The 17302-nt window shown below is 52.5% G+C and overlaps 7 protein-coding genes and 4 pseudogenes across 7 annotated transcripts, besides 20 other annotated features; all 11 read right to left on the bottom strand.

Annotated features, from left to right (window-relative positions):
• On the bottom strand, positions 1 to 575 carry Tc00.1047053504787.99 (mucin TcMUCII, putative; the record flags this gene model as incomplete). Its single annotated transcript, XM_803750.1, has 1 exon — positions 1 to 575. A coding segment is annotated over one exon (575 nt), but the record flags the coding sequence as incomplete, so codon positions are not given.
• Positions 1 to 2674: a sequence feature (heterozygous, non-Esmeraldo-like haplotype).
• Positions 108 to 216: a microsatellite.
• Positions 1073 to 2407, bottom strand: Tc00.1047053504787.90 (annotated as a pseudogene).
• Positions 2069 to 2121: a microsatellite.
• Positions 2581 to 2666: a sequence feature (T-rich).
• Positions 2675 to 2853: a sequence feature (areas merged during assembly that could not be assigned to a particular haplotype. This can correspond to areas where the two haplotypes were merged or to regions with more than two copies in the genome that were merged during assembly.).
• Positions 2854 to 3514: a sequence feature (areas merged during assembly that could not be assigned to a particular haplotype. This can correspond to areas where the two haplotypes were merged or to regions with more than two copies in the genome that were merged during assembly.).
• On the bottom strand, positions 2933 to 3511 carry Tc00.1047053504787.80 (mucin TcMUCII, putative; the record flags this gene model as incomplete). Its single annotated transcript, XM_803749.1, has 1 exon — positions 2933 to 3511. One exon carries the CDS (start codon positions 3509 to 3511, stop codon positions 2933 to 2935), a length of 579 nt encoding a protein of 192 aa, XP_808842.1.
• Positions 3045 to 3149: a microsatellite.
• Positions 3515 to 3525: a sequence feature (areas merged during assembly that could not be assigned to a particular haplotype. This can correspond to areas where the two haplotypes were merged or to regions with more than two copies in the genome that were merged during assembly.).
• Positions 3526 to 6174: a sequence feature (heterozygous, Esmeraldo-like haplotype).
• Positions 4036 to 5349, bottom strand: Tc00.1047053504787.70 (mucin-associated surface protein (MASP), putative; the record flags this gene model as incomplete). The annotated part of the gene is made up of 1 exon (XM_803748.1): positions 4036 to 5349. The coding sequence occupies one exon, from the start codon at positions 5347 to 5349 to the stop codon at positions 4036 to 4038; it is 1314 nt and encodes a 437-aa protein (XP_808841.1).
• Positions 5011 to 5063: a microsatellite.
• Positions 5523 to 5607: a sequence feature (T-rich).
• Tc00.1047053504787.60 lies at positions 5879 to 6475 on the bottom strand (annotated as a pseudogene).
• Positions 6175 to 6462: a sequence feature (areas merged during assembly that could not be assigned to a particular haplotype. This can correspond to areas where the two haplotypes were merged or to regions with more than two copies in the genome that were merged during assembly.).
• Positions 6463 to 7976: a sequence feature (areas not merged during assembly with more than two copies in the genome that could not be assigned to a particular haplotype).
• Tc00.1047053504787.54 lies at positions 6979 to 8067 on the bottom strand (annotated as a pseudogene).
• Positions 7977 to 9217: a sequence feature (haploid, Esmeraldo-like haplotype).
• Positions 8341 to 8679, bottom strand: Tc00.1047053504787.47 (annotated as a pseudogene).
• Positions 9032 to 9068: a sequence feature (AT_rich).
• Positions 9100 to 9137: a sequence feature (T-rich).
• Positions 9218 to 14061: a sequence feature (areas not merged during assembly with more than two copies in the genome that could not be assigned to a particular haplotype).
• Tc00.1047053504787.40 (trans-sialidase, putative) lies at positions 10141 to 12606 on the bottom strand (the record flags this gene model as incomplete). Its single annotated transcript, XM_803747.1, has 1 exon — positions 10141 to 12606. One exon carries the CDS (start codon positions 12604 to 12606, stop codon positions 10141 to 10143), a length of 2466 nt encoding a protein of 821 aa, XP_808840.1.
• On the bottom strand, positions 13880 to 14719 carry Tc00.1047053504787.30 (mucin-associated surface protein (MASP), putative; the record flags this gene model as incomplete). Its single annotated transcript, XM_803746.1, has 1 exon — positions 13880 to 14719. The coding sequence occupies one exon, from the start codon at positions 14717 to 14719 to the stop codon at positions 13880 to 13882; it is 840 nt and encodes a 279-aa protein (XP_808839.1).
• Positions 14062 to 15696: a sequence feature (haploid, Esmeraldo-like haplotype).
• Positions 14890 to 15005: a sequence feature (T-rich).
• Positions 15276 to 15962, bottom strand: Tc00.1047053504787.20 (mucin TcMUCII, putative; the record flags this gene model as incomplete). Its single annotated transcript, XM_803745.1, has 1 exon — positions 15276 to 15962. One exon carries the CDS (start codon positions 15960 to 15962, stop codon positions 15276 to 15278), a length of 687 nt encoding a protein of 228 aa, XP_808838.1.
• Positions 15697 to 17302: a sequence feature (areas not merged during assembly with more than two copies in the genome that could not be assigned to a particular haplotype).
• Tc00.1047053504787.10 (uncharacterized protein) lies at positions 16484 to 16822 on the bottom strand (the record flags this gene model as incomplete). Its single annotated transcript, XM_803744.1, has 1 exon — positions 16484 to 16822. The coding sequence occupies one exon, from the start codon at positions 16820 to 16822 to the stop codon at positions 16484 to 16486; it is 339 nt and encodes a 112-aa protein (XP_808837.1).

The following is a 17302-nucleotide window of genomic DNA, read 5'->3' as shown; positions in this document are numbered from 1 at the left end:
CCCAGAGCGGTGTACGCCAGCGCGGATACGGCGAGCAGCAGCGGGGCACACATACACGCAGAGCTGCTGAGGCTGCCGTCAATTTCACGAAGACGTGACGGTGCGCGCGTGGTCGTCGTGGTTGGCGTCTCTGTAGTCGTCGTACTTGGTGCCTCCGGCGCAGTGGTGGTCGTGGTCGTAGTAGTTGGTGCCTGTGTTGTGGTCGTCGTGGTCGTCTGGGGGGAATCTTCTTCACTCTTATTTCTTTGTTCTGCGGATGGATTCTTGTCACTTGTTGTCTCTGTCATACCGTTCTTAACTTCTGCCGCTGACGCATTGGGCTTCGCATTTAATTGCGTTTTCGGATCGGTCGTAGCTCCTCCATCTCCATGTGCGGCAGGATTTCCCTTGTCCCCACCGGACTCCTCACCTTTCGGACCTGGCTGACCAAGCGTCAGGGTTGTTGCCTGTGTTGCAGTCGTCATCGTGGTCTCCTGGGAAGAATCTTGTTCCGCCCGCTCAGTCCCTGATGCATTGGACGGGCAGCAGCACAGGGCGAGCACCAACAGGGCGCACAGCAGACGGCATGTCATCATCGTGAGTGTGGTCGTTCAGTGGTGTGGAGCTGATCTGCACAGTGAGGGACATGGAGAGCAACAGGGGAGTCGAGAGGTGCGGCAGACACACACAGAGGGCACACCACATGAGGAGAGGGCAGCAGCCAGGCATGCACCGTACGCCGCACACCACGCACGACACACACTCCAATCCACGGCAGCAGGCACACACACACAGCCCTGCCGCAGCACCAACACACAGATGGAAGAGGGAGAAGCAAACAGGAGCGGCACACAAGGCTCCACCGCATGCACATACGGCGAGAGCGGTCCGTCGTGTCGGCACCCCGCACAGAGGGTACGCACACACACAAGAGAAGGCACAGCGCACACAGCAACAAAAAAGCAAAGTAACAATAAAAAAGGAGAGATCCCCGCACACCACGTGGATTGTTGGTCCACGGGAAGTGCAGCCAAGATCATCGCAAGAACAATTCATCTTTCTTAGGCCTTCCTTCATATTCAGCGCACAAAACTTCATGCAACCGTAGCCACCACTATCGCAGCAGCAGCCGCATACGTGAAAACAAGACGCAAAAGAGGGGAGGTGGTGTGGGAGACCGCGGTGCTGCCGTCACTGTCGCCAGGGGTCACCGTATTATTTGTTTGAGAGCTGTTGACTGCTTCTGGTGCTGCCTCACTGGCTGTAATACCGACGTTGGTATTGTCAGCTTCGGGGTCGTCGTGGGTTTTTTTTTATTATGCCCTCCAGTATCGTCACCATTCTCACTCGCCGTTCCATGAGCATCACCATTGCCATCTGTAGAGATGGGTATTGCTGCTGTGCCTGCTGGATGGCCGGTAGCTGCATACTTCATCAAATCTTGTCTGTCGCTCTCTTGATTTTGTTGCTCTGCCACATCATCCTTTGAATACGGTTTAGGTGTTGCAGAGTCCGTTTCGGTTCCTGAAGCTGCTGTTTCTCCATTTTTTTCTGTCTGAGCCTCTGAGTCGTTTGGTCGTGTTGTTTTTGTTGTTGGACTTTCTCCCGTTGATAGTAATGGCAATGATGGTTTCCCTGTGGGTTTGCTCTTGGCAGAAGACACGCTGGAGGAGACTTTGGTATCTACTTCACTCTCCTCTGCGTAGCCTCTACTTGCACCCCTATCAAGAGCTTCAACACTTATTGTCTCTTTTGTATCAAGAGAGATTTCACTTTTGTCGAGATCTGACACCTCCGGATTCTGCAATTTGGGCAATGCGGGCAAATCCGGTGCTTTTACGGAGAGTTCAGCTGTTCCTGAAGAATTGTTCTTCTGAGTGGCCGACTCAACTCCGGTGTTCTGCGAACCATCACCATCATTGGCGGTGGAGGATGCAGACTTATCAACAAGGGCAGAAACCTCCACAGTGGAATCTTTATCTCCGTGAGAAATTCCACTTGAGCCACCACCACCAGAGATGCCACCGCCTGTTTGACTGTTAGCACCAGCTTCACTGCGGCCACTACCATCAGAAACACTGGCATCAATTAGTGGTGGTGGTGGTGGTATTTCTGGCGCTGGTGGCGGTGCCGGTGGTTGTGAAATTAAATCTGAATCCAAACCATCACCTTCCTGAGAAATTTCTTTTAATTCCTTCGCCTCGGCTTGTATCGCATCGATGAAGAACGGTGATCGCAATGGCGGCGTCAGCACAGCTTTATTGCAACCCCTCAACAAATACGATGTTTTCCTTCCCAACAATCCCGAAGTCATGCAACCACCCTGCGCGTTGTTGTCGCGGTCCCTCGCATGAGCAACGCCGGCACCGCACCACAGCACGCAGAGGGCACACACCAGCAGCACACGGCCAGTCATCATCATCATCATCACTCCCGTCACTTGCGTGCAGCCTTCAGCACAAACTAACTCCCCGTCAACGCTGAGTGAGAGCAAAAGAAAAGACACGACACAGTAAAAAACATCAGCAGCTGCTGCACGCATTTCATGAGAAAAATTAAACCAATAAAAGTCAGAAAACGCACAACGCCCCGTAATAATTTAACAAAAAAAAAAAGCAATTAAAAACAAAACCAAAGTGAAAAAGTAGCAATAAGAAAAACAGTAAAAACACAAAAGAACAAAAAAATGCACCCAATGACTCCAGTGCGCATGCACAAGCACAAAAATGCATCTACGCAAACAGTTGTATGCGTGTCGTGCATATGAGTGTGTCTGGTACGCGCTCAACTTGACGGATGTGGGGCACAACGCGGAGCACACAGCAGGGCAGCGGAAGCAAATGAAGCAAAACGCAATCATTATTTTCTCCTGTTTAGTTACATCGGACCACAGTAGACGCGCACACAAATCCCCGTGGTTGAGTGCTGGCACGCACAGCCCGCACACACCTCTTCAGCCCACAGCGGTGTACGCCAGCGCGGATACGGCGAGCAGCAGCGGGGCACACATCCACGCAGAACTGATGAGGCTGCCGTCGACTTCACGAAGAAGTGACGGTGCGCGGGTGGTCGTCGTGGTTGGCGTCTCCGTAGTCGTAGTAGTTGGTGCCTGTGGCGCAGTGGTGGTCGTGGTCGTGGTTGGTGCCTGTGTTGTGGTCGTCGTGGTCGTCTGGGCGGAATCTTCTTCACTCTTATTTCTTTGTTCTGCGGATGGATTCTTGTCACTTGTTGTCTCTGTCATACCGTTCTTAACTTCTGCCGCTGACGCATTGGGCTTCGCATTTAATTGCGTTTTCGGATCGGTCGTAGCTCCTTCAACTCCATGTACGGCAGGATTTCCCTTGTCCCCACCGGACTCCTCACCTTTCGGACCTGGCTGACCAAGCGTCAGGGTTGTTGCCTGTGTTGCAGTCGTCATCGTGGTCTCCAGGGAAGAATCTTGTTCCGCCCGCTCAGTCCCTGATGCATTGGACGGGCAGCAGCACAGGGCGAGCACCAACAGGGCGCACAGCAGACGGCACGTCATCATCATCGTGAGTGTGGTCGTTCAGTGGTGTGGAGCTGATCTGCACAGTGAGGGACATGGAGAGCAACAGGGGAGACGAGAGGTGCGGCAGACACACACACAGAGGGCACACCACATGAGGAGAGAGGGCAGCAGCCAGGCATGCACCGTACGCCGCACACCACGCACGACACACAATCCAATCCACGGCAGCAGGCACACACACACACAGCCCTGCCGCAGCACCAACACACAGATGGAAGAGGAAGAGGCAAACAGGAGCGGCACACAAGGCTCCACCGCATGCACATACGGCGAGAGCGGTCCGTCGTGTCGGCATCCCTCACGGAGGATACGCACACACACAAGAGGAGGTGCAGCGCCCACAGCAACACAAAAGCAAAGTAACAATGAAAAAGAGGAGATCCCCGCACACCACGTGGATTGTTGGTCCACGGGAAGTGCAGCCAAGCTCATCGCAAGAACAATTCATCTTTCTTAGGCCTTCCTTCATATTCAGCGCACAAAACTTCATGCAAGCGTAGCCACCACTATCGCAGCAGCAGCCGTACACGCAAAAATAAACGCAAAAGAGGGGAGGTGGTGTGGGACACCGCGGTGCTGCCGTCACTGTCGCCAGTTGTAGCCGTATTATTTGTTTGAGAGCTGTTGACTGCTTCTGGTGCTGTCTCATTGGCTGTAATACCGACGTTGGTATTGTCAGCTTCGGGGTCGTCGTGGGTTTTTTTTTTATTATGCCCTCCAGTATCGTCACCATTCTCACTCGCCGTTCCATGAGCATCACCATTGCCATCTGTAGAGATGGGTATTGCTGCTGTGCCTGCTGGATGGCCGGTAGCTGCATACTTCATCAAATCTTGTCTGTCGCTCTCTTGATTTTGTTGCTCTGCCACATCATCCTTTGAAGACGGTTTAGGTGTTGCAGAGTCCGTTTCGGTTCCTGAAGCTGCTGTTTCTCCATTTTTTTCTGTCTGAGCCTCTGAGTCGTTTGGTCCTGTTGTTTTTGTTGTTGGACTTTCTCCCGTTGATAGTAATGGCAATGATGGTTTCCCTGTGGGTTTGCTCTTGGCAGAAGACACGCTGGAGGAGACTTTGGTATCTACTTCACTCTCCCCTGCGTAGCCTCTACTTGCACCCCTATCAGGAGCTTCAACACTTATTGTCTCTTTTGTATTAAGAGAGATTTCACTTTTGTCGAGATCTGACACCTCCGGATTCTGCAATTTGGGCAATGCGGGCAAATCCGGTGCTTTTACGGAGAGTTCAGCTGTTCCTGAAGAATTGTTCTTCTGAGTGGCCGACTCAACTCCGGTGTTCTGCGAACCATCACCATCATTGGCGGTGGAGGATGCAGACTTATCAACAAGGGCAGAAACCTCCACAGTGGAATCTTTATCTCCGTGAGAAATTCCACTTGAGCCACCACCACCAGAGATGCCACCGCCTGTTTGACTGTTAGCACCAGCTTCACTGCGGCCACTACCATCAGAAACACTGGCATCAATTAGTGGTGGTGGTGGTGGTATTTCTGGCGCTGGTGGCGGTGCCGGTGGTTGTGAAATTAAATCTGAATCCAAACCATCACCTTCCTGAGAAATTTCTTTTAATTCCTTCGCCTCGGCTTGTATCGCATCGATGAAGAACGGTGATCGCAATGGCGGCGTCAGCACAGCTTTATTGCAACCCCTCAACAAATACGATGTTTTCCTTCCCAACAATCCCGAAGTCATGCAACCACCCTGCGCGTTGTTGTCGCGGTCCCTCGCATGAGCAACGCCGGCACCGCACCACAGCACGCAGAGGGCACACACCAGCAGCACACGGCCAGTCATCATCATCGCCATCACTCCCGTCACTTGCGTGCAGCCTTCAGCACAAACTAACTCCCCGTCAACGCTGAGTGAGAGCAAAAGAAAAGACACGACACAGTAAAAAACATCAGCAGCAGCTGCACGCATTTCATGAGAAAAATTAAACCAATAAAAGTCAGAAAACGCACAACGCCCCGTAATAATTTAACAACAACAAAAAAGCAATTAAAAACAAAACCAAAGTGAAAAAGTAGCAATAAGAAAAACAGTAAAAACACAAAAGAACAAAAAAATGCACCCAATGACTCCAGTGCGCATGCACAAGCACAAAAATGCATCTACGCAAACAGTTGTATGCGTGTCGTGCATATGAGTGTGTCTGGTACGCGTTCAACGTGACGGATACAGGAAGCAACAACATGGAGCACACAGCAGGGCAGCGGAAGCAAATGAAGCAAAACACAATCATTATTTTCTCCTGTTTAGTTACATCGGAACACAGTAGACGCGCACACAAATCCCCGTGATTGAGTGCTGGCACGCACAGACCACACGCACTTCTTCAGCCCAGAGTGGTGTACGCCAGCGCGGATACGGCGAGCAGCAGCGGGGCGCACACCAACGCAGAGCTGCTGAGGCTGCCGTCGATTTCGCGAAGACGTGACGGTGCGCGGGTGGTCGTCGTGGTTGGCGCCTCTGTAGTCGTAGTACTTGGTGCCTCCGGCGCAGTGGTGGTCGTGGTCCTGGTTGGTGCCAGTGTAGTTGTGGTCGTCGTGGTCTTCTGGGCGGAATCTTCTTCACTCTTATTTCTTTATTCTGCAGACGAACTCGTGCCACTTTCTGTATTTTTCTTATCATCCGTAACTTTTCCTTGTAACTTATTGGAAGCAGCATTTGGTTGCGGTTCTGAATCGGGCGCACCTCCACCATGCCCGCCTTCGCTTCTCCGTTCAGCAGCCGGCCCCGGAACTGGCGAACCTGGCTCACCGACCGTCGTGGCTCGTGTTCCTCCAGGTGCATGGGACAATTCACCGGCGCCTTTAACATCAACTTGAACTTCGGAATCTGGAGCCTTCTCAGGGACTGTCATACACACGCACGGGCAGCAGCACAGGGCAAGCACCAACAGGGCGCACAGCAGACGGCACGTCGTCATCATCGTGAGTGTGGTCGTTCAGTGGTGTGGAGCTGATCTGCACAGTGAGGGACATGGAGAGCAACAGGGGAGACGAGAGGTGCGGCAGACACACACACAGAGGGTACACCACATGAGGAGAGAGGGCGGCAGCCAGGCATGCACCGTACGCCGCACACCACGCACGACACACACTCCAATCCACGGCAGCAGGCACACACACACACAGCCCTGCCGCAGCACCAACACACAGATGGAAGAGGGAGAAGCAAACAGGAGCGGCACACAAGGCTCCACCGCATGCACATACGGCGAGAGCGGTCCGTCGTGTCCGCAGCCCTCACGGAGTACGCACACACACACGAGAAGGTGCAGCGCTCACAGCAACACAAAAGCAAAGTAACAATAAAAAAGAAGAGATCCCCGCACACCACGTGGATTGTTGGTCCACGGGAATTGCAGCCAACATTCATCACAAAAACAATTCAGTTGCCTTCGGCCTTCGTTCATATTCAGCGCACACCACTTCATGCAGGCCTGGGCACCACAGCAGCAGCCGCACACGCAACGTTAAGCGCAAAAGAAAAGCGGTGGTGTGGGAGGCTGCGGTGCCGCTGTCACTGTCGCCAGGATTCGTCGTGTCATCTGCTTTGGCGTTTGTGGTTGGCGCTGCTGTGGATCCCGCAGTCTGAGAGACCGTATCATATTTGTTGGCTGATGCAGCTTCACCATCGGAATTCGTTCCGGGTGGTGTGGCGCCTTCAGTGGAGGGTCGGTTCGGATGATTGGTGGCCGGAGCGCCTTCTGTGCCAGTGTCAGACTGCATGGCCGTAGCTGCCGCGGTGCTGCTGCCGCTGTCGCCCTTCGTCGTTACAACACTCATTTCTTCAACCGTCGTGAGTGGCAATCGTGAACCTTCCCCTCTACCCGCTGAAGCGACAGCTTTTTGCCGGTGTCCTTATTCTGCTGAATGTCTCCCACGACAGACTGTTGAGAATTCTTCGTGCCAATGTCGTTTTCGTGGCTTTTCGCGTCAACACGGCCAGCTGCAGATGTGGATGATGGATTTGCATGCGGTGAGTTGTTGGGCAATGGAGGCTACACAGAACTCGACAAATTTCGTTGATCCTCACCAACTGGCAAACTGCCTTTTGATGAATTTATCGTTTCAACTCCATGAGTTCCACTCAACGATTGCGACTGTAAACCCTCATTCTCACGCGACTGCGGGTCCTTCACTGTGATCAGTCCGTCCTCAGGCTTTTTTACCTCTTCTGCAGTTCCATCACCCTCCTTCTCTTTCCAACATCATTAGCAACTTCTTTTATTGCTTTTTCTTCCTCATCAGCAACATCTCCGGCTCCTGAAAGGAGGCCTTCAAAAGATGAGGGGAGGTTTTCTTATTGTTGGACACTTATTCCTGGTGCTTCTGGGCCTGGGGGGGTGTGTGGTACTGGCGTTTCATAACGTAATGTACCCTTTAAATCTCCTCCGTCACTCTCAAGACCATCAGGCTAAGAAACTGCGAGTACTTCTTCACAACATCCTTCGGAACAGCACCACAGCACGCAGAGGGCACACACCAGCAGCACACGGCCAGTCATCATCATCACCATCACTTCCGTCACTTGCGTGCAGCCCTCAGCACAAACTAACTCCCCGTCAACGCGGACTAAAAGCAAAAAGGGAGACAAGTCACACAACCACGAACCGTCCCATCCAGCAATGAGAGTCACGCACCACCGCAACACAACAATTGGGTAGACACGGTTCAACAACAATAAAAAAAAAAAGAGGAGCGCTCCTCGCCCGCGCATCGTTCGTCACACTCCCACAGTCACCAATGCTGTTGTTCTCTCTCTCCTCAGGCCCTCGCAGGCACGCCACGCTCACCTCAACACGCGCCCCTCCAGCACAGGCCTCGGGATCGTCATGCGCTCCCGCTGCGCCACAACGCCCGCCACCTCTTCCCTCAGTCCAGCAGCTCCGTGTCCTCCACGTCCCTCACAATCGCCGGCATGCCCCGGCCGCGCAACATACACAGCACCACCAATTCGTGTAGCCGGCGGCATCGCACCGCTGGAAGAAGTACGGTGCAGCAAACCTGCGGGTGTCCGTGTGGCTGTAATCGGCCTTCAACGCGTCCAGCACCGACAGGGAGACAAGGAAGTGTGTGTGTGGATGTGTGTGCCTAGAACACAGCGACTGTCATCGCCAGAGGAGGCCATCGTGGCACCGTCCGTCACGCGTCACCACACACCGAGCAACGCACGCACCCGGCGAGGCAAAAACAGAGGGCAGAGAAGAATGACCCCAAGAGCAGGCAGCACCTTCACGCATGGCGGGCATCGTGCAGCCGCGTCAGCCGGCCACAAACTCAACGCAAAAGGTGTCCCACACACATATGCATCCGATGGCACCGTGATTCCCACCGCAGACACACGAAGCAAAGAAGTAAAAACAGGAGCAGAGCATGTGAAGGGACGCACAAACAAAAACAGTACAGCAGAGGTGCATGGCAGAAATAAAAAGACTGCTCAAGCTCACAATATTGCACTGCAGACAAAGCAGCGGCAATTCATAAAAAAATTTAATAAAAATAAATTAAATAAAAATTCATCTTCACCTTTCCACACCTCACACTTTGGAAAGAAGAAAAAAGAAAAAAAAAAGAAAATGAAAAAAAGCCGTCCTCTATTACGGCTACACCCAAATAATAAAAAAGAAAAAAAGAAAAAGAAAAACCACACACACAAAAAAAGCAACCAACCACAATGTTGCTCCAGAAATTGTCTGCATATTTTGTCCGAAAATAAATTAAAAAGATATTTAAATGTCTTTCAACCGTCTGACCCTCCGTGTGACCGCACATCGTTTATATTTCATGGGGTCATCTGCGTGTTGCTGCTCCCCTCAGCCCTCCCATCGGCGTGTGAGTGCGGCCCGCAGAGCACAGTCACTCGTGTGTGTGCATGGGGACTGAGAGAAGCACGCAGACATGATGAGAGTCGCGTCACTCCATCGGGAGAGTGAGCGCAGCAAAGAAAAAATCAGAAGGAAAAGAAATGCTCACAAAACCGACACCGAAGGGACTGCCGGCGCGAGAAATAAACACGCAAAGCAAAAAGTCTTAAAAACACGGCGGCAGGGTGTGGCTGTGTGTGTGTGTGGCGCTGCGGGTGTCTGCCCGCCCTGGCCGCATAAAAACAAAACAAGAGGGAAAGAAATGTGTGCTCCGCCCACAGGCCCTCGTCGCACGCCCACACATCACGGCCCCTCCTCATGCGTGCAGCAGGCGAGGCGCACAGGGCCGTCGTCATGAGCGTGTCGGTGGGTGTGCGAGTGGAGCAGTTGGGCGGGAAACACACGGCACCCCTCGCAGGAAGAGTGCAGAAGAAACAATTAAAAGAGGGAAGAGTAGAAAAGAAAAGAAGCGTCCATAGTGATTGCCCCAAAAAGCAAAAAAAAAAAGTATGGGGGATGAGGAATTAAAGAAACAACAACATCAGAAAACCAAAAAAAAATTTAAAAAAAGGAAACACACGCGCAACACGTAAAAAAAAAAAAAAATTTGATGAATTACAAACAGAAAGCAAAAAAGGAAAATTATCTTAGGGAACAAGTTAGTTCTTGGAATTAATTCCGTGCTGGGGATGTCGCAATTGTCCCACGCGGCAGCCAGTCACTCCTCACAGAGCCACAAACCCCCACAGTCCCAACAGCAGAAGCAGCGATGGCAGCAGTCCGCTCTCACGCATAATGCCGGCATCGCTGTTATTTTCTTGCGACACATTTCCGAGGTTGCTGCTGAGTGCCGTGGCATTTACTTCCCTGATCTGTGAATCGGCCCCCTCCACACCACCACTCGCATCTTTACTGCTTCCCACCAAATGCCCCCATTCCGACGGCTGTTGCCCGGCGGGAGTAGACGCAGTACCCCTCGGCTCTGTTTTCGCATGATCCAGCCTCGGAATATTAACGCTTTTCATTTTAAGCGCAGTCATCTCCGCGGAACTCAACGGGCGGTTGTACAGCAGGACGTTCGTCACCGTCACAGACACACCTTCTCGGCTCCCCGCGCTGCCTCCATCCCCTCCAATGTAGAAGTGGGAGATCTCTTGGGATTCCGTGCTTCCCAATGTACATGGCGCATCTCCCACACGCTGACCATCAACGTACGCGGTGCCCTGGGTGCTGTTCTGTAGCACAATAGCCACTTGGTGTGTTGTCTCTGGCTTCCAACTGCTGCTGTGCTCAGTCGTCTTTCCGTCACCGCACCGCAATTGCCACTTATTTTTGTTGCTGTACGACAGTCCCAGGAGCATAGTATTCTTACCGTCATTCATCTTCGTACCCATCAAAGGAATGGGAGTATCTCCCTCCGGTACACCGTCGATGGACACCGTCGCCACAAGAGTGAAGTTGTAGTTCGCAAAGTGGTACAGCTGATTCTCCCCCTGCGCGCCAACAGGCCACTCCGCCCACGCACCACGTCCTTTAAATGTCACACCATATGAAGTCTTTGTTGCCCCACCATCATTCCCCTTTACTGTGGCGTTCACCCCGAGGTACTCGTCCCTCCATGTGTTCTCGGAGAAGCTGCCAGACAAAAAGCCAACCAGCCCAGCCGTGATCTTATCAGTAGTGCAGGCATTGTCAGATGAGAAACCCTTCTGAGCAAGTAAAGTGGTGCACAGCTGAGAGACACGTTTGTCCACTTTATTCCAGGTCGCCAGCACATCCTTCACCCGCTGCAGCTGCGCAGTCAGACGCACAGAGACCATACCGGGTGATGGTGGTTTCTCCCCTTCGGCCTTCTTCTTCTCGTACAGTGCAATCAACTCTTCCTTCCCATTCGTTTCACTTTTACCACTTCTGTACAGCAGGGAGCTGGCGGCAACATCATCACCGGACACCGACCCAATATCAACAATGTGCGTATTGTCCGTCAGCCAAAGATGGAGTCTGCCCTTTCCATTTTCTTCGCTCTCAGTCTTGGCATACACCGGCAGAGTGACGAGCATCACGTCCTTTTCCTCAATCGTCGCTGTGATAAACCCGTTCCCAACGCCCTTCTTATTTCCCTTGTGTTTGTTGCCCCACACGCGCGAGAGTGTCCCGAGCGCCTCCGTCCACGACTCCGTTAGATTAAACTCATATACCCTGCGGCGGCCGTCATCACACGCAGTCATCATGATGAGTTTGTCCTTCCACTCCACGACGGAGGGATCACCGCAGCCATCGGCAGACATCTCCCTCGATACCGTCCAACCCGCAGTGTCCGAGGAGTACATAATCAGTGAAACGGCTTTCCCATTCTCTTTTTTTTTGCCTTCCAATGGAAACAAGAGAGTATTGCCTTTTGTCTTAATACCCGATCCACCACCGCCAATCAGTCGTGTCCAGGATTGTTCCTGTCTGCCATTAGAAATCCATGGGAGATCGTAAGTATCTTTCCAAAGGATGCTTTTGTTGGTACTGTCTGCCTCATTGCTAATGTTACCTTTTACCAGCAAGAGTCCACATTGAAACACAGAATCTGCCTTACCCTCATATGTCCAACTGTAGTTTCCAGCAAGCATGTAAATATCACTTCCCTGCACGACTGTTGTTGGTCGGCTCACATGTACCTTCTTCACTCTTTGAGTGCCAGCCAGAACTGCTGTTTGGAAGGGGCATTTTTCTCCTCCGAAAGAACGGTTCACCAGTACTTGTGTCTTCAATTTACTCATATCCAACTCATTTGGCTTTTCATCAGTCAGAGACAAAAACTCCGAGGCAATCCCAGTAAAAACGCATCCTCCGGTGCCCGTGCACCGCGCCTCGGCAACGGCAAACACATCACCATTCATCTCAACAAGACTGGGAACACGGAGCGAACTCACTGCCTCCACATTTTTTGCATCTCTCCAATAAAACAATTTCTCCGGTGAAGATCCTGAAGCTGACGACGCCTCATCAGCGGCCACAGCTCCACTGCCGCAGCACATCATCACGACGAGGAAGAGCAGCACCGCGGAATTAAACACACACCGGGACATGTTGGGCCTCTGCGGCTCACTCTCTCTTCCTTCCCTCCTCCTTCCGCTGGATCCGGTCACGCGGCGACGGTTGTGTGTGCGGGGTGCCTTCACTGCAGCAACACGTGAGAGCATATAAATATGTGTGTGTAGGCGGTGTGTGTGCTGTTGGTCCTTTCAGAGCCTTCGAATTTCACAGTAGCGTTTAGCGCTTGATTTCCTTCTTCGTGTGTGATTGAGAGAGTGGAGAGAAAAGATGCCAATAAAAGAGGTAAAACAGTAAACACCGTCACCCATCCACAGAGAGTGGCATCATCATCCCCGCCGCAGTCGCTCCCAACAACAACAACTCACGAACACAAACACAAAGAACAGCAGAAGCAGTAGAAATGCACCGGGAACACACAGCGACTGTTGCCACCAGCAGGAGTCACGGCGGGTGTCTTATTCATGAAGCGTCAGCGCACACCAAGCAACACCGAGAAAACAACGGGACGCAAAAGGGTGCAGCCGCCCTTCGCACCACCAACGCGCTGCCACCAGTCGTCTTACTGCTTGTCCCTTCCAGCGCGCCCTCCAACGCACATCACCCCGCACAGCCAAAGAATATCGGCAAATCCACAGCGGGATAAACACGTCGACACGCGCAGCTCCATGGCGAGAAACAATCCGCACTCGCCCACGGCACCCTCAACAGCACCCACCGGCTGCACGCCGCAAACAACACACCCTCCACACGTCGACGAAAGAATTCTCGGGCTGACAACCTCCCTCCTAGCAGGGCCGCCGCAGCAAGAACCCTTTATGTGCATTCTCAGCGTTCAGACCTCTACGCAGCGTGAGCGGCATGGCGTGTGTGTGTGCATGTGCTCGTGCGTTTGTCAGTGCCTATACTTGCAGAGCAGCTGTGCGGCACAAGAGAGTCAGAAGAAAGCAACGGCAGAGAGAGGCAGGTAGCACACACGCAAATTACTCATATCATCACACACAAACACACACACGCAGCTCGCGGAATGGGTGCTCTCAACCACAAAACAATGAAAAATAAAACAAAAAGCCGAAGCGTGGAACGACCAGCGCACACACACTCTCATTGCTCCCGTAAAGCAAAACACACACACAGGGAGAGAGAGAGAGAGAGGTCGCTTACTCAATGCAATAAAAACAAAAACAAAAACAGTTACGGTGCTCCGCCCATGCAGCCAGGCAGGACGGCAGCGGTGCGTGTCGTGCAAAAGAGAGCACCAACGGGCCTGCATGGGTGTGCATGCATATATACAATGGGCACATTATGTGTGTGCTTCGTGGGGTGAGGTGAGGGCGAGAGTCCATGCAAGGGGACACACACACAGAGTGAGTGAAGGACGAGTGTGTGTGCGGGCGGTGCATGGCTTTCTCTCACTCACTCTCACGCAGCCACCACCGCAGCCGCAGCCACACACGCAACAACAAGAAGCAAAAGAGGGGAGAAGTTGTGGGAGACCGCGGTGCTGCTGTCGCTGTCGCCAGGTGTCGCCGTATGATTTGTTTGAGCGGTCCCTGTTGATTGAGGTGATGCCTCACTTATTTTGACGGTGTTGATCTCACTTTCGTCGGGCGGCGTCATGGAAATTGTTTGAGTGGTAATGGCCGGTGCGGCCGTGGACGTTTCGTGAGGTTGTTCCAAGGAAGGAGTAACTTTTTCACGTTCCTGGCCCTCTTCTGAATGTGCGGCAAAAAGAGTTTCAGCACGCCTCGAATTACCTTCTGTGCGTTCCCCACTATTACGGCTGACAACATCGTTGTTAATTGAATGAGATGGCGGATCATTACTCTGTTGATTTACAATTGTTTTTTTTATCGCCTCCTCTTGGCTGGATAAAATCCCCGGTTCCCCTGGTGGACCTTCGTCTGGTACATTTTGCATCTTTTCGCCCAATGGTTTTGAAGTTGTCGACGGAACCGTATTTTCGGCGCCGGAGTGTGTCAGCTGTATTGTTGGCGATTGAGGCTGTAAATCAGCTTGCGATCGCGAGCCCCCGGAAGGTGAACCCCCAACGCTTTCCAGCTGTGGTTGGTGCGCAGAAAGGCCTTCCGCTTCACCAGGTGCAGTCTGACCGGCGGCATTGTCGGTAACAACACCACCACTCGCAGGATTAACAGCTGAAACGACAACAGGTAGCGCCTCGTCACATCTACCGCCGGCACCGCACCACAGCACGCAGAGGGCACACACCAGCAGCACACGGCCAGTCATCATCATCGCCATCACTCCTGTCACTTGCGTGCAGCCTTCAGCACAAACTAACAACACGTCAACGCAGAGTGAAAGCAAAAGGAAAAAGAAAGACACGGCCGCTACACCACAGAAAACCACCGCACAGTCATAAATGGCAGCACCCCAGAAGCAGCAGACACCACAAGAGAAATGGAATCAGTAAAAAGGCAAAAACGCACACACACAGCCAGAGCAAATAATCAACAAAAGAAAAACAATTAAAAAAACACGAGTAAACAAACAGAAAAAAAGTAAGAATTAAAAAAACAAAAAAAAAGCTCCTGGGAATGACTCCAATGTGCATGCACCCATCCACAAATCTGATTCCACACAAAAATTTGTATGCATGTCGTGCATATGAGTGTGTCTGGTACGCGTTCAACGTGACGGATACAGGGAGCAACAACATGGAGCACACAGCAGAGCAGCGGAAGCAAGTGAAGCAAAAAACAATTATATTTTCTCTTACTTAGTTACATCGGACCACAGTGGACGCACACAAATCCCCGTGATTGGGTGCTGGCACGCACAGCCCACACGCACTTCTTCAGCCCACAGCGGTGTACGCCAGCGCGGATACTGCGAGCAGCAGCGGGGAACACACCAACGCAGAGCTGCTGAGGCCGCCGTCGACTTCGCGAAGACGTGACGGTGTGCGGGTGGTCGTCGTGGTTGGCGCCTCTGCATTCATGGCCGTATCACCTGGTGCCTCGGGCGCAGTGGTGGTGGTTGTAGTAGTTGGTGCCATTGTTGTAGTTGTGGTCGTTGTGGTTGTCGTGGTTGGTGCCTGTTCATTAACTTCCTTACCAGCTAGCGCTACTTCATTATTATGCTCCGGATTCTTTACAACTGATTTATCGAAGTCACCTGTTGGTCCTGGTGAAGGGTTATTCCCTTCTGATGCCCCTGGCCGAACAGACGCATCTCTTCCATCTTGCGAAGTGGGCGCTCCACTTGGTCCTTCTTCTGTAACTGTCGATGTTGAAGTTGCTGGAGCAGCAGCGGTCTTCGATTGTCTCTCTGACGAATTGGGCTCCTTATCTGAACTCTGTTCATTATCTTCCGTGACTTTTGCTTCTGGATTATCGGAATTGCTTGAACCCCCTGAATCCTGGAGCGTTGAACCCTGTCCAGCTTTTTCAGCTTTATCTTCACTCCCTGTTACGCACACGGATGGGCAGCAGCACAGGGCAAGCACCAACAGGGCGCACAGCAGACGGCACGTCGTCATCATCGTGGGTGTGGTCGTTCAGTGGTGTGGAGCTGATCTGCACAGTGAGGGACATGTAGAGCAACAGGGGAGACGAGAGGTGCGGCAGACACACACACAGAGGGCACACCACATGAGGAGAGGGCAGCAGCCAGGCATGCACCGTACGCCGCACACCACGCACGATACACACTCCAATCCACGGCAGCAGGCACACACACACACAGCCCTGCCGCAGCACCAACACACAGATGGAAGAGGGAGAAGCAAACAGGAGCGGCACACAAGGCTCCACCGCATGCACATACGGCGAGAGCGGTCCGTCGTGTCCGCAGCCCTCACGGAGTACGCACACACACAAGAGGAGGTGCAGCGCACACAGCAACACAAAAGCAAAGTAACAATAAAAAAGAGGAGATCCCCGCACACCACGTGGATTGTTGTTCCACGGGAAGTGCAGCCAATATTCATCACAACAACAATTCAGTTGCCTTCGGCCTTTCTTCATATTCAGCGCACACCACTTCATGCAAGCGTAGCCACCACTATCGCAGCAGCCGCACACGCAACGTTAAGCGCAAAAGAAAAGCGGTGGTGTGGGAGGCTGCGGTGCCGCTGTCACTGTCGCCAGGCTTCGTCGTGTCATCTGCTTTGGCGTTTGTGGTTGGCGCTGCTGTGGATCCCGCAGTCTGAGAGACCGTATCATATTTGTTGGCTGATGCAGCTTCACCATCGGAATTCGTTCCGGGTGGTGTGGCGCCTTCAGTGGTGGGTCGGTTCGGATGATTGGTGGCCGGAGCGCCTTCTGTGCCAGTGTCAGACTGCATGGCCGTAGCTGCCGCGGTGCTGCTGCCGCTGTCGCCCTTCGTCGTTACAACACTCATTTCTTCAACCGTCGTGAGTGGCAATCGTGAACCTTCCCCTCTACCCGTTGAAGCGACAGCTTTTTGCCGGTGTCCTTATTCTGTTGAATGTCTCCCACGACAGACTGTTGAGAATTCTTCGTGCCAATGTTGTTTTCGTGGCTTTTCGCGTCAACACGGCCAGCTGCAGATGTAGATGATGGATTTGCATGCGGTGAGTTGTTGGGCAATGGAGGCTACACAGAACTCGACAAATTTCGTTGATCCTCACCAACTGGCAAACTGCCTTTTGATGAATTTATCGTTTCAACTCCATGAGTTCCACTCAACGATTGCGACTGTAAACCCTCATTCTCACGCGACTGCGGGTCCTTCACTGTGATCAGTCCGTCCTCAGGCTTTTTTACCCCTTCTCCTGTTCCATCACCCTCCTTCTCTTTCCAACATCATTAGCAACTTCTTTTATTGCTTTTTCTTCCTCATCGGCAACATCTCCGGCTC

This window comes from Trypanosoma cruzi, genomic scaffold, assembly GCF_000209065.1.
Source record: "Trypanosoma cruzi strain CL Brener 1047053512993 genomic scaffold, whole genome shotgun sequence".
Taxonomy (NCBI): Eukaryota; Euglenozoa; class Kinetoplastea; order Trypanosomatida; family Trypanosomatidae; genus Trypanosoma; species Trypanosoma cruzi.
Note: the sequence above shows the minus strand (reverse complement) of the source record. Positions and strands in the feature narration are given on the sequence as shown.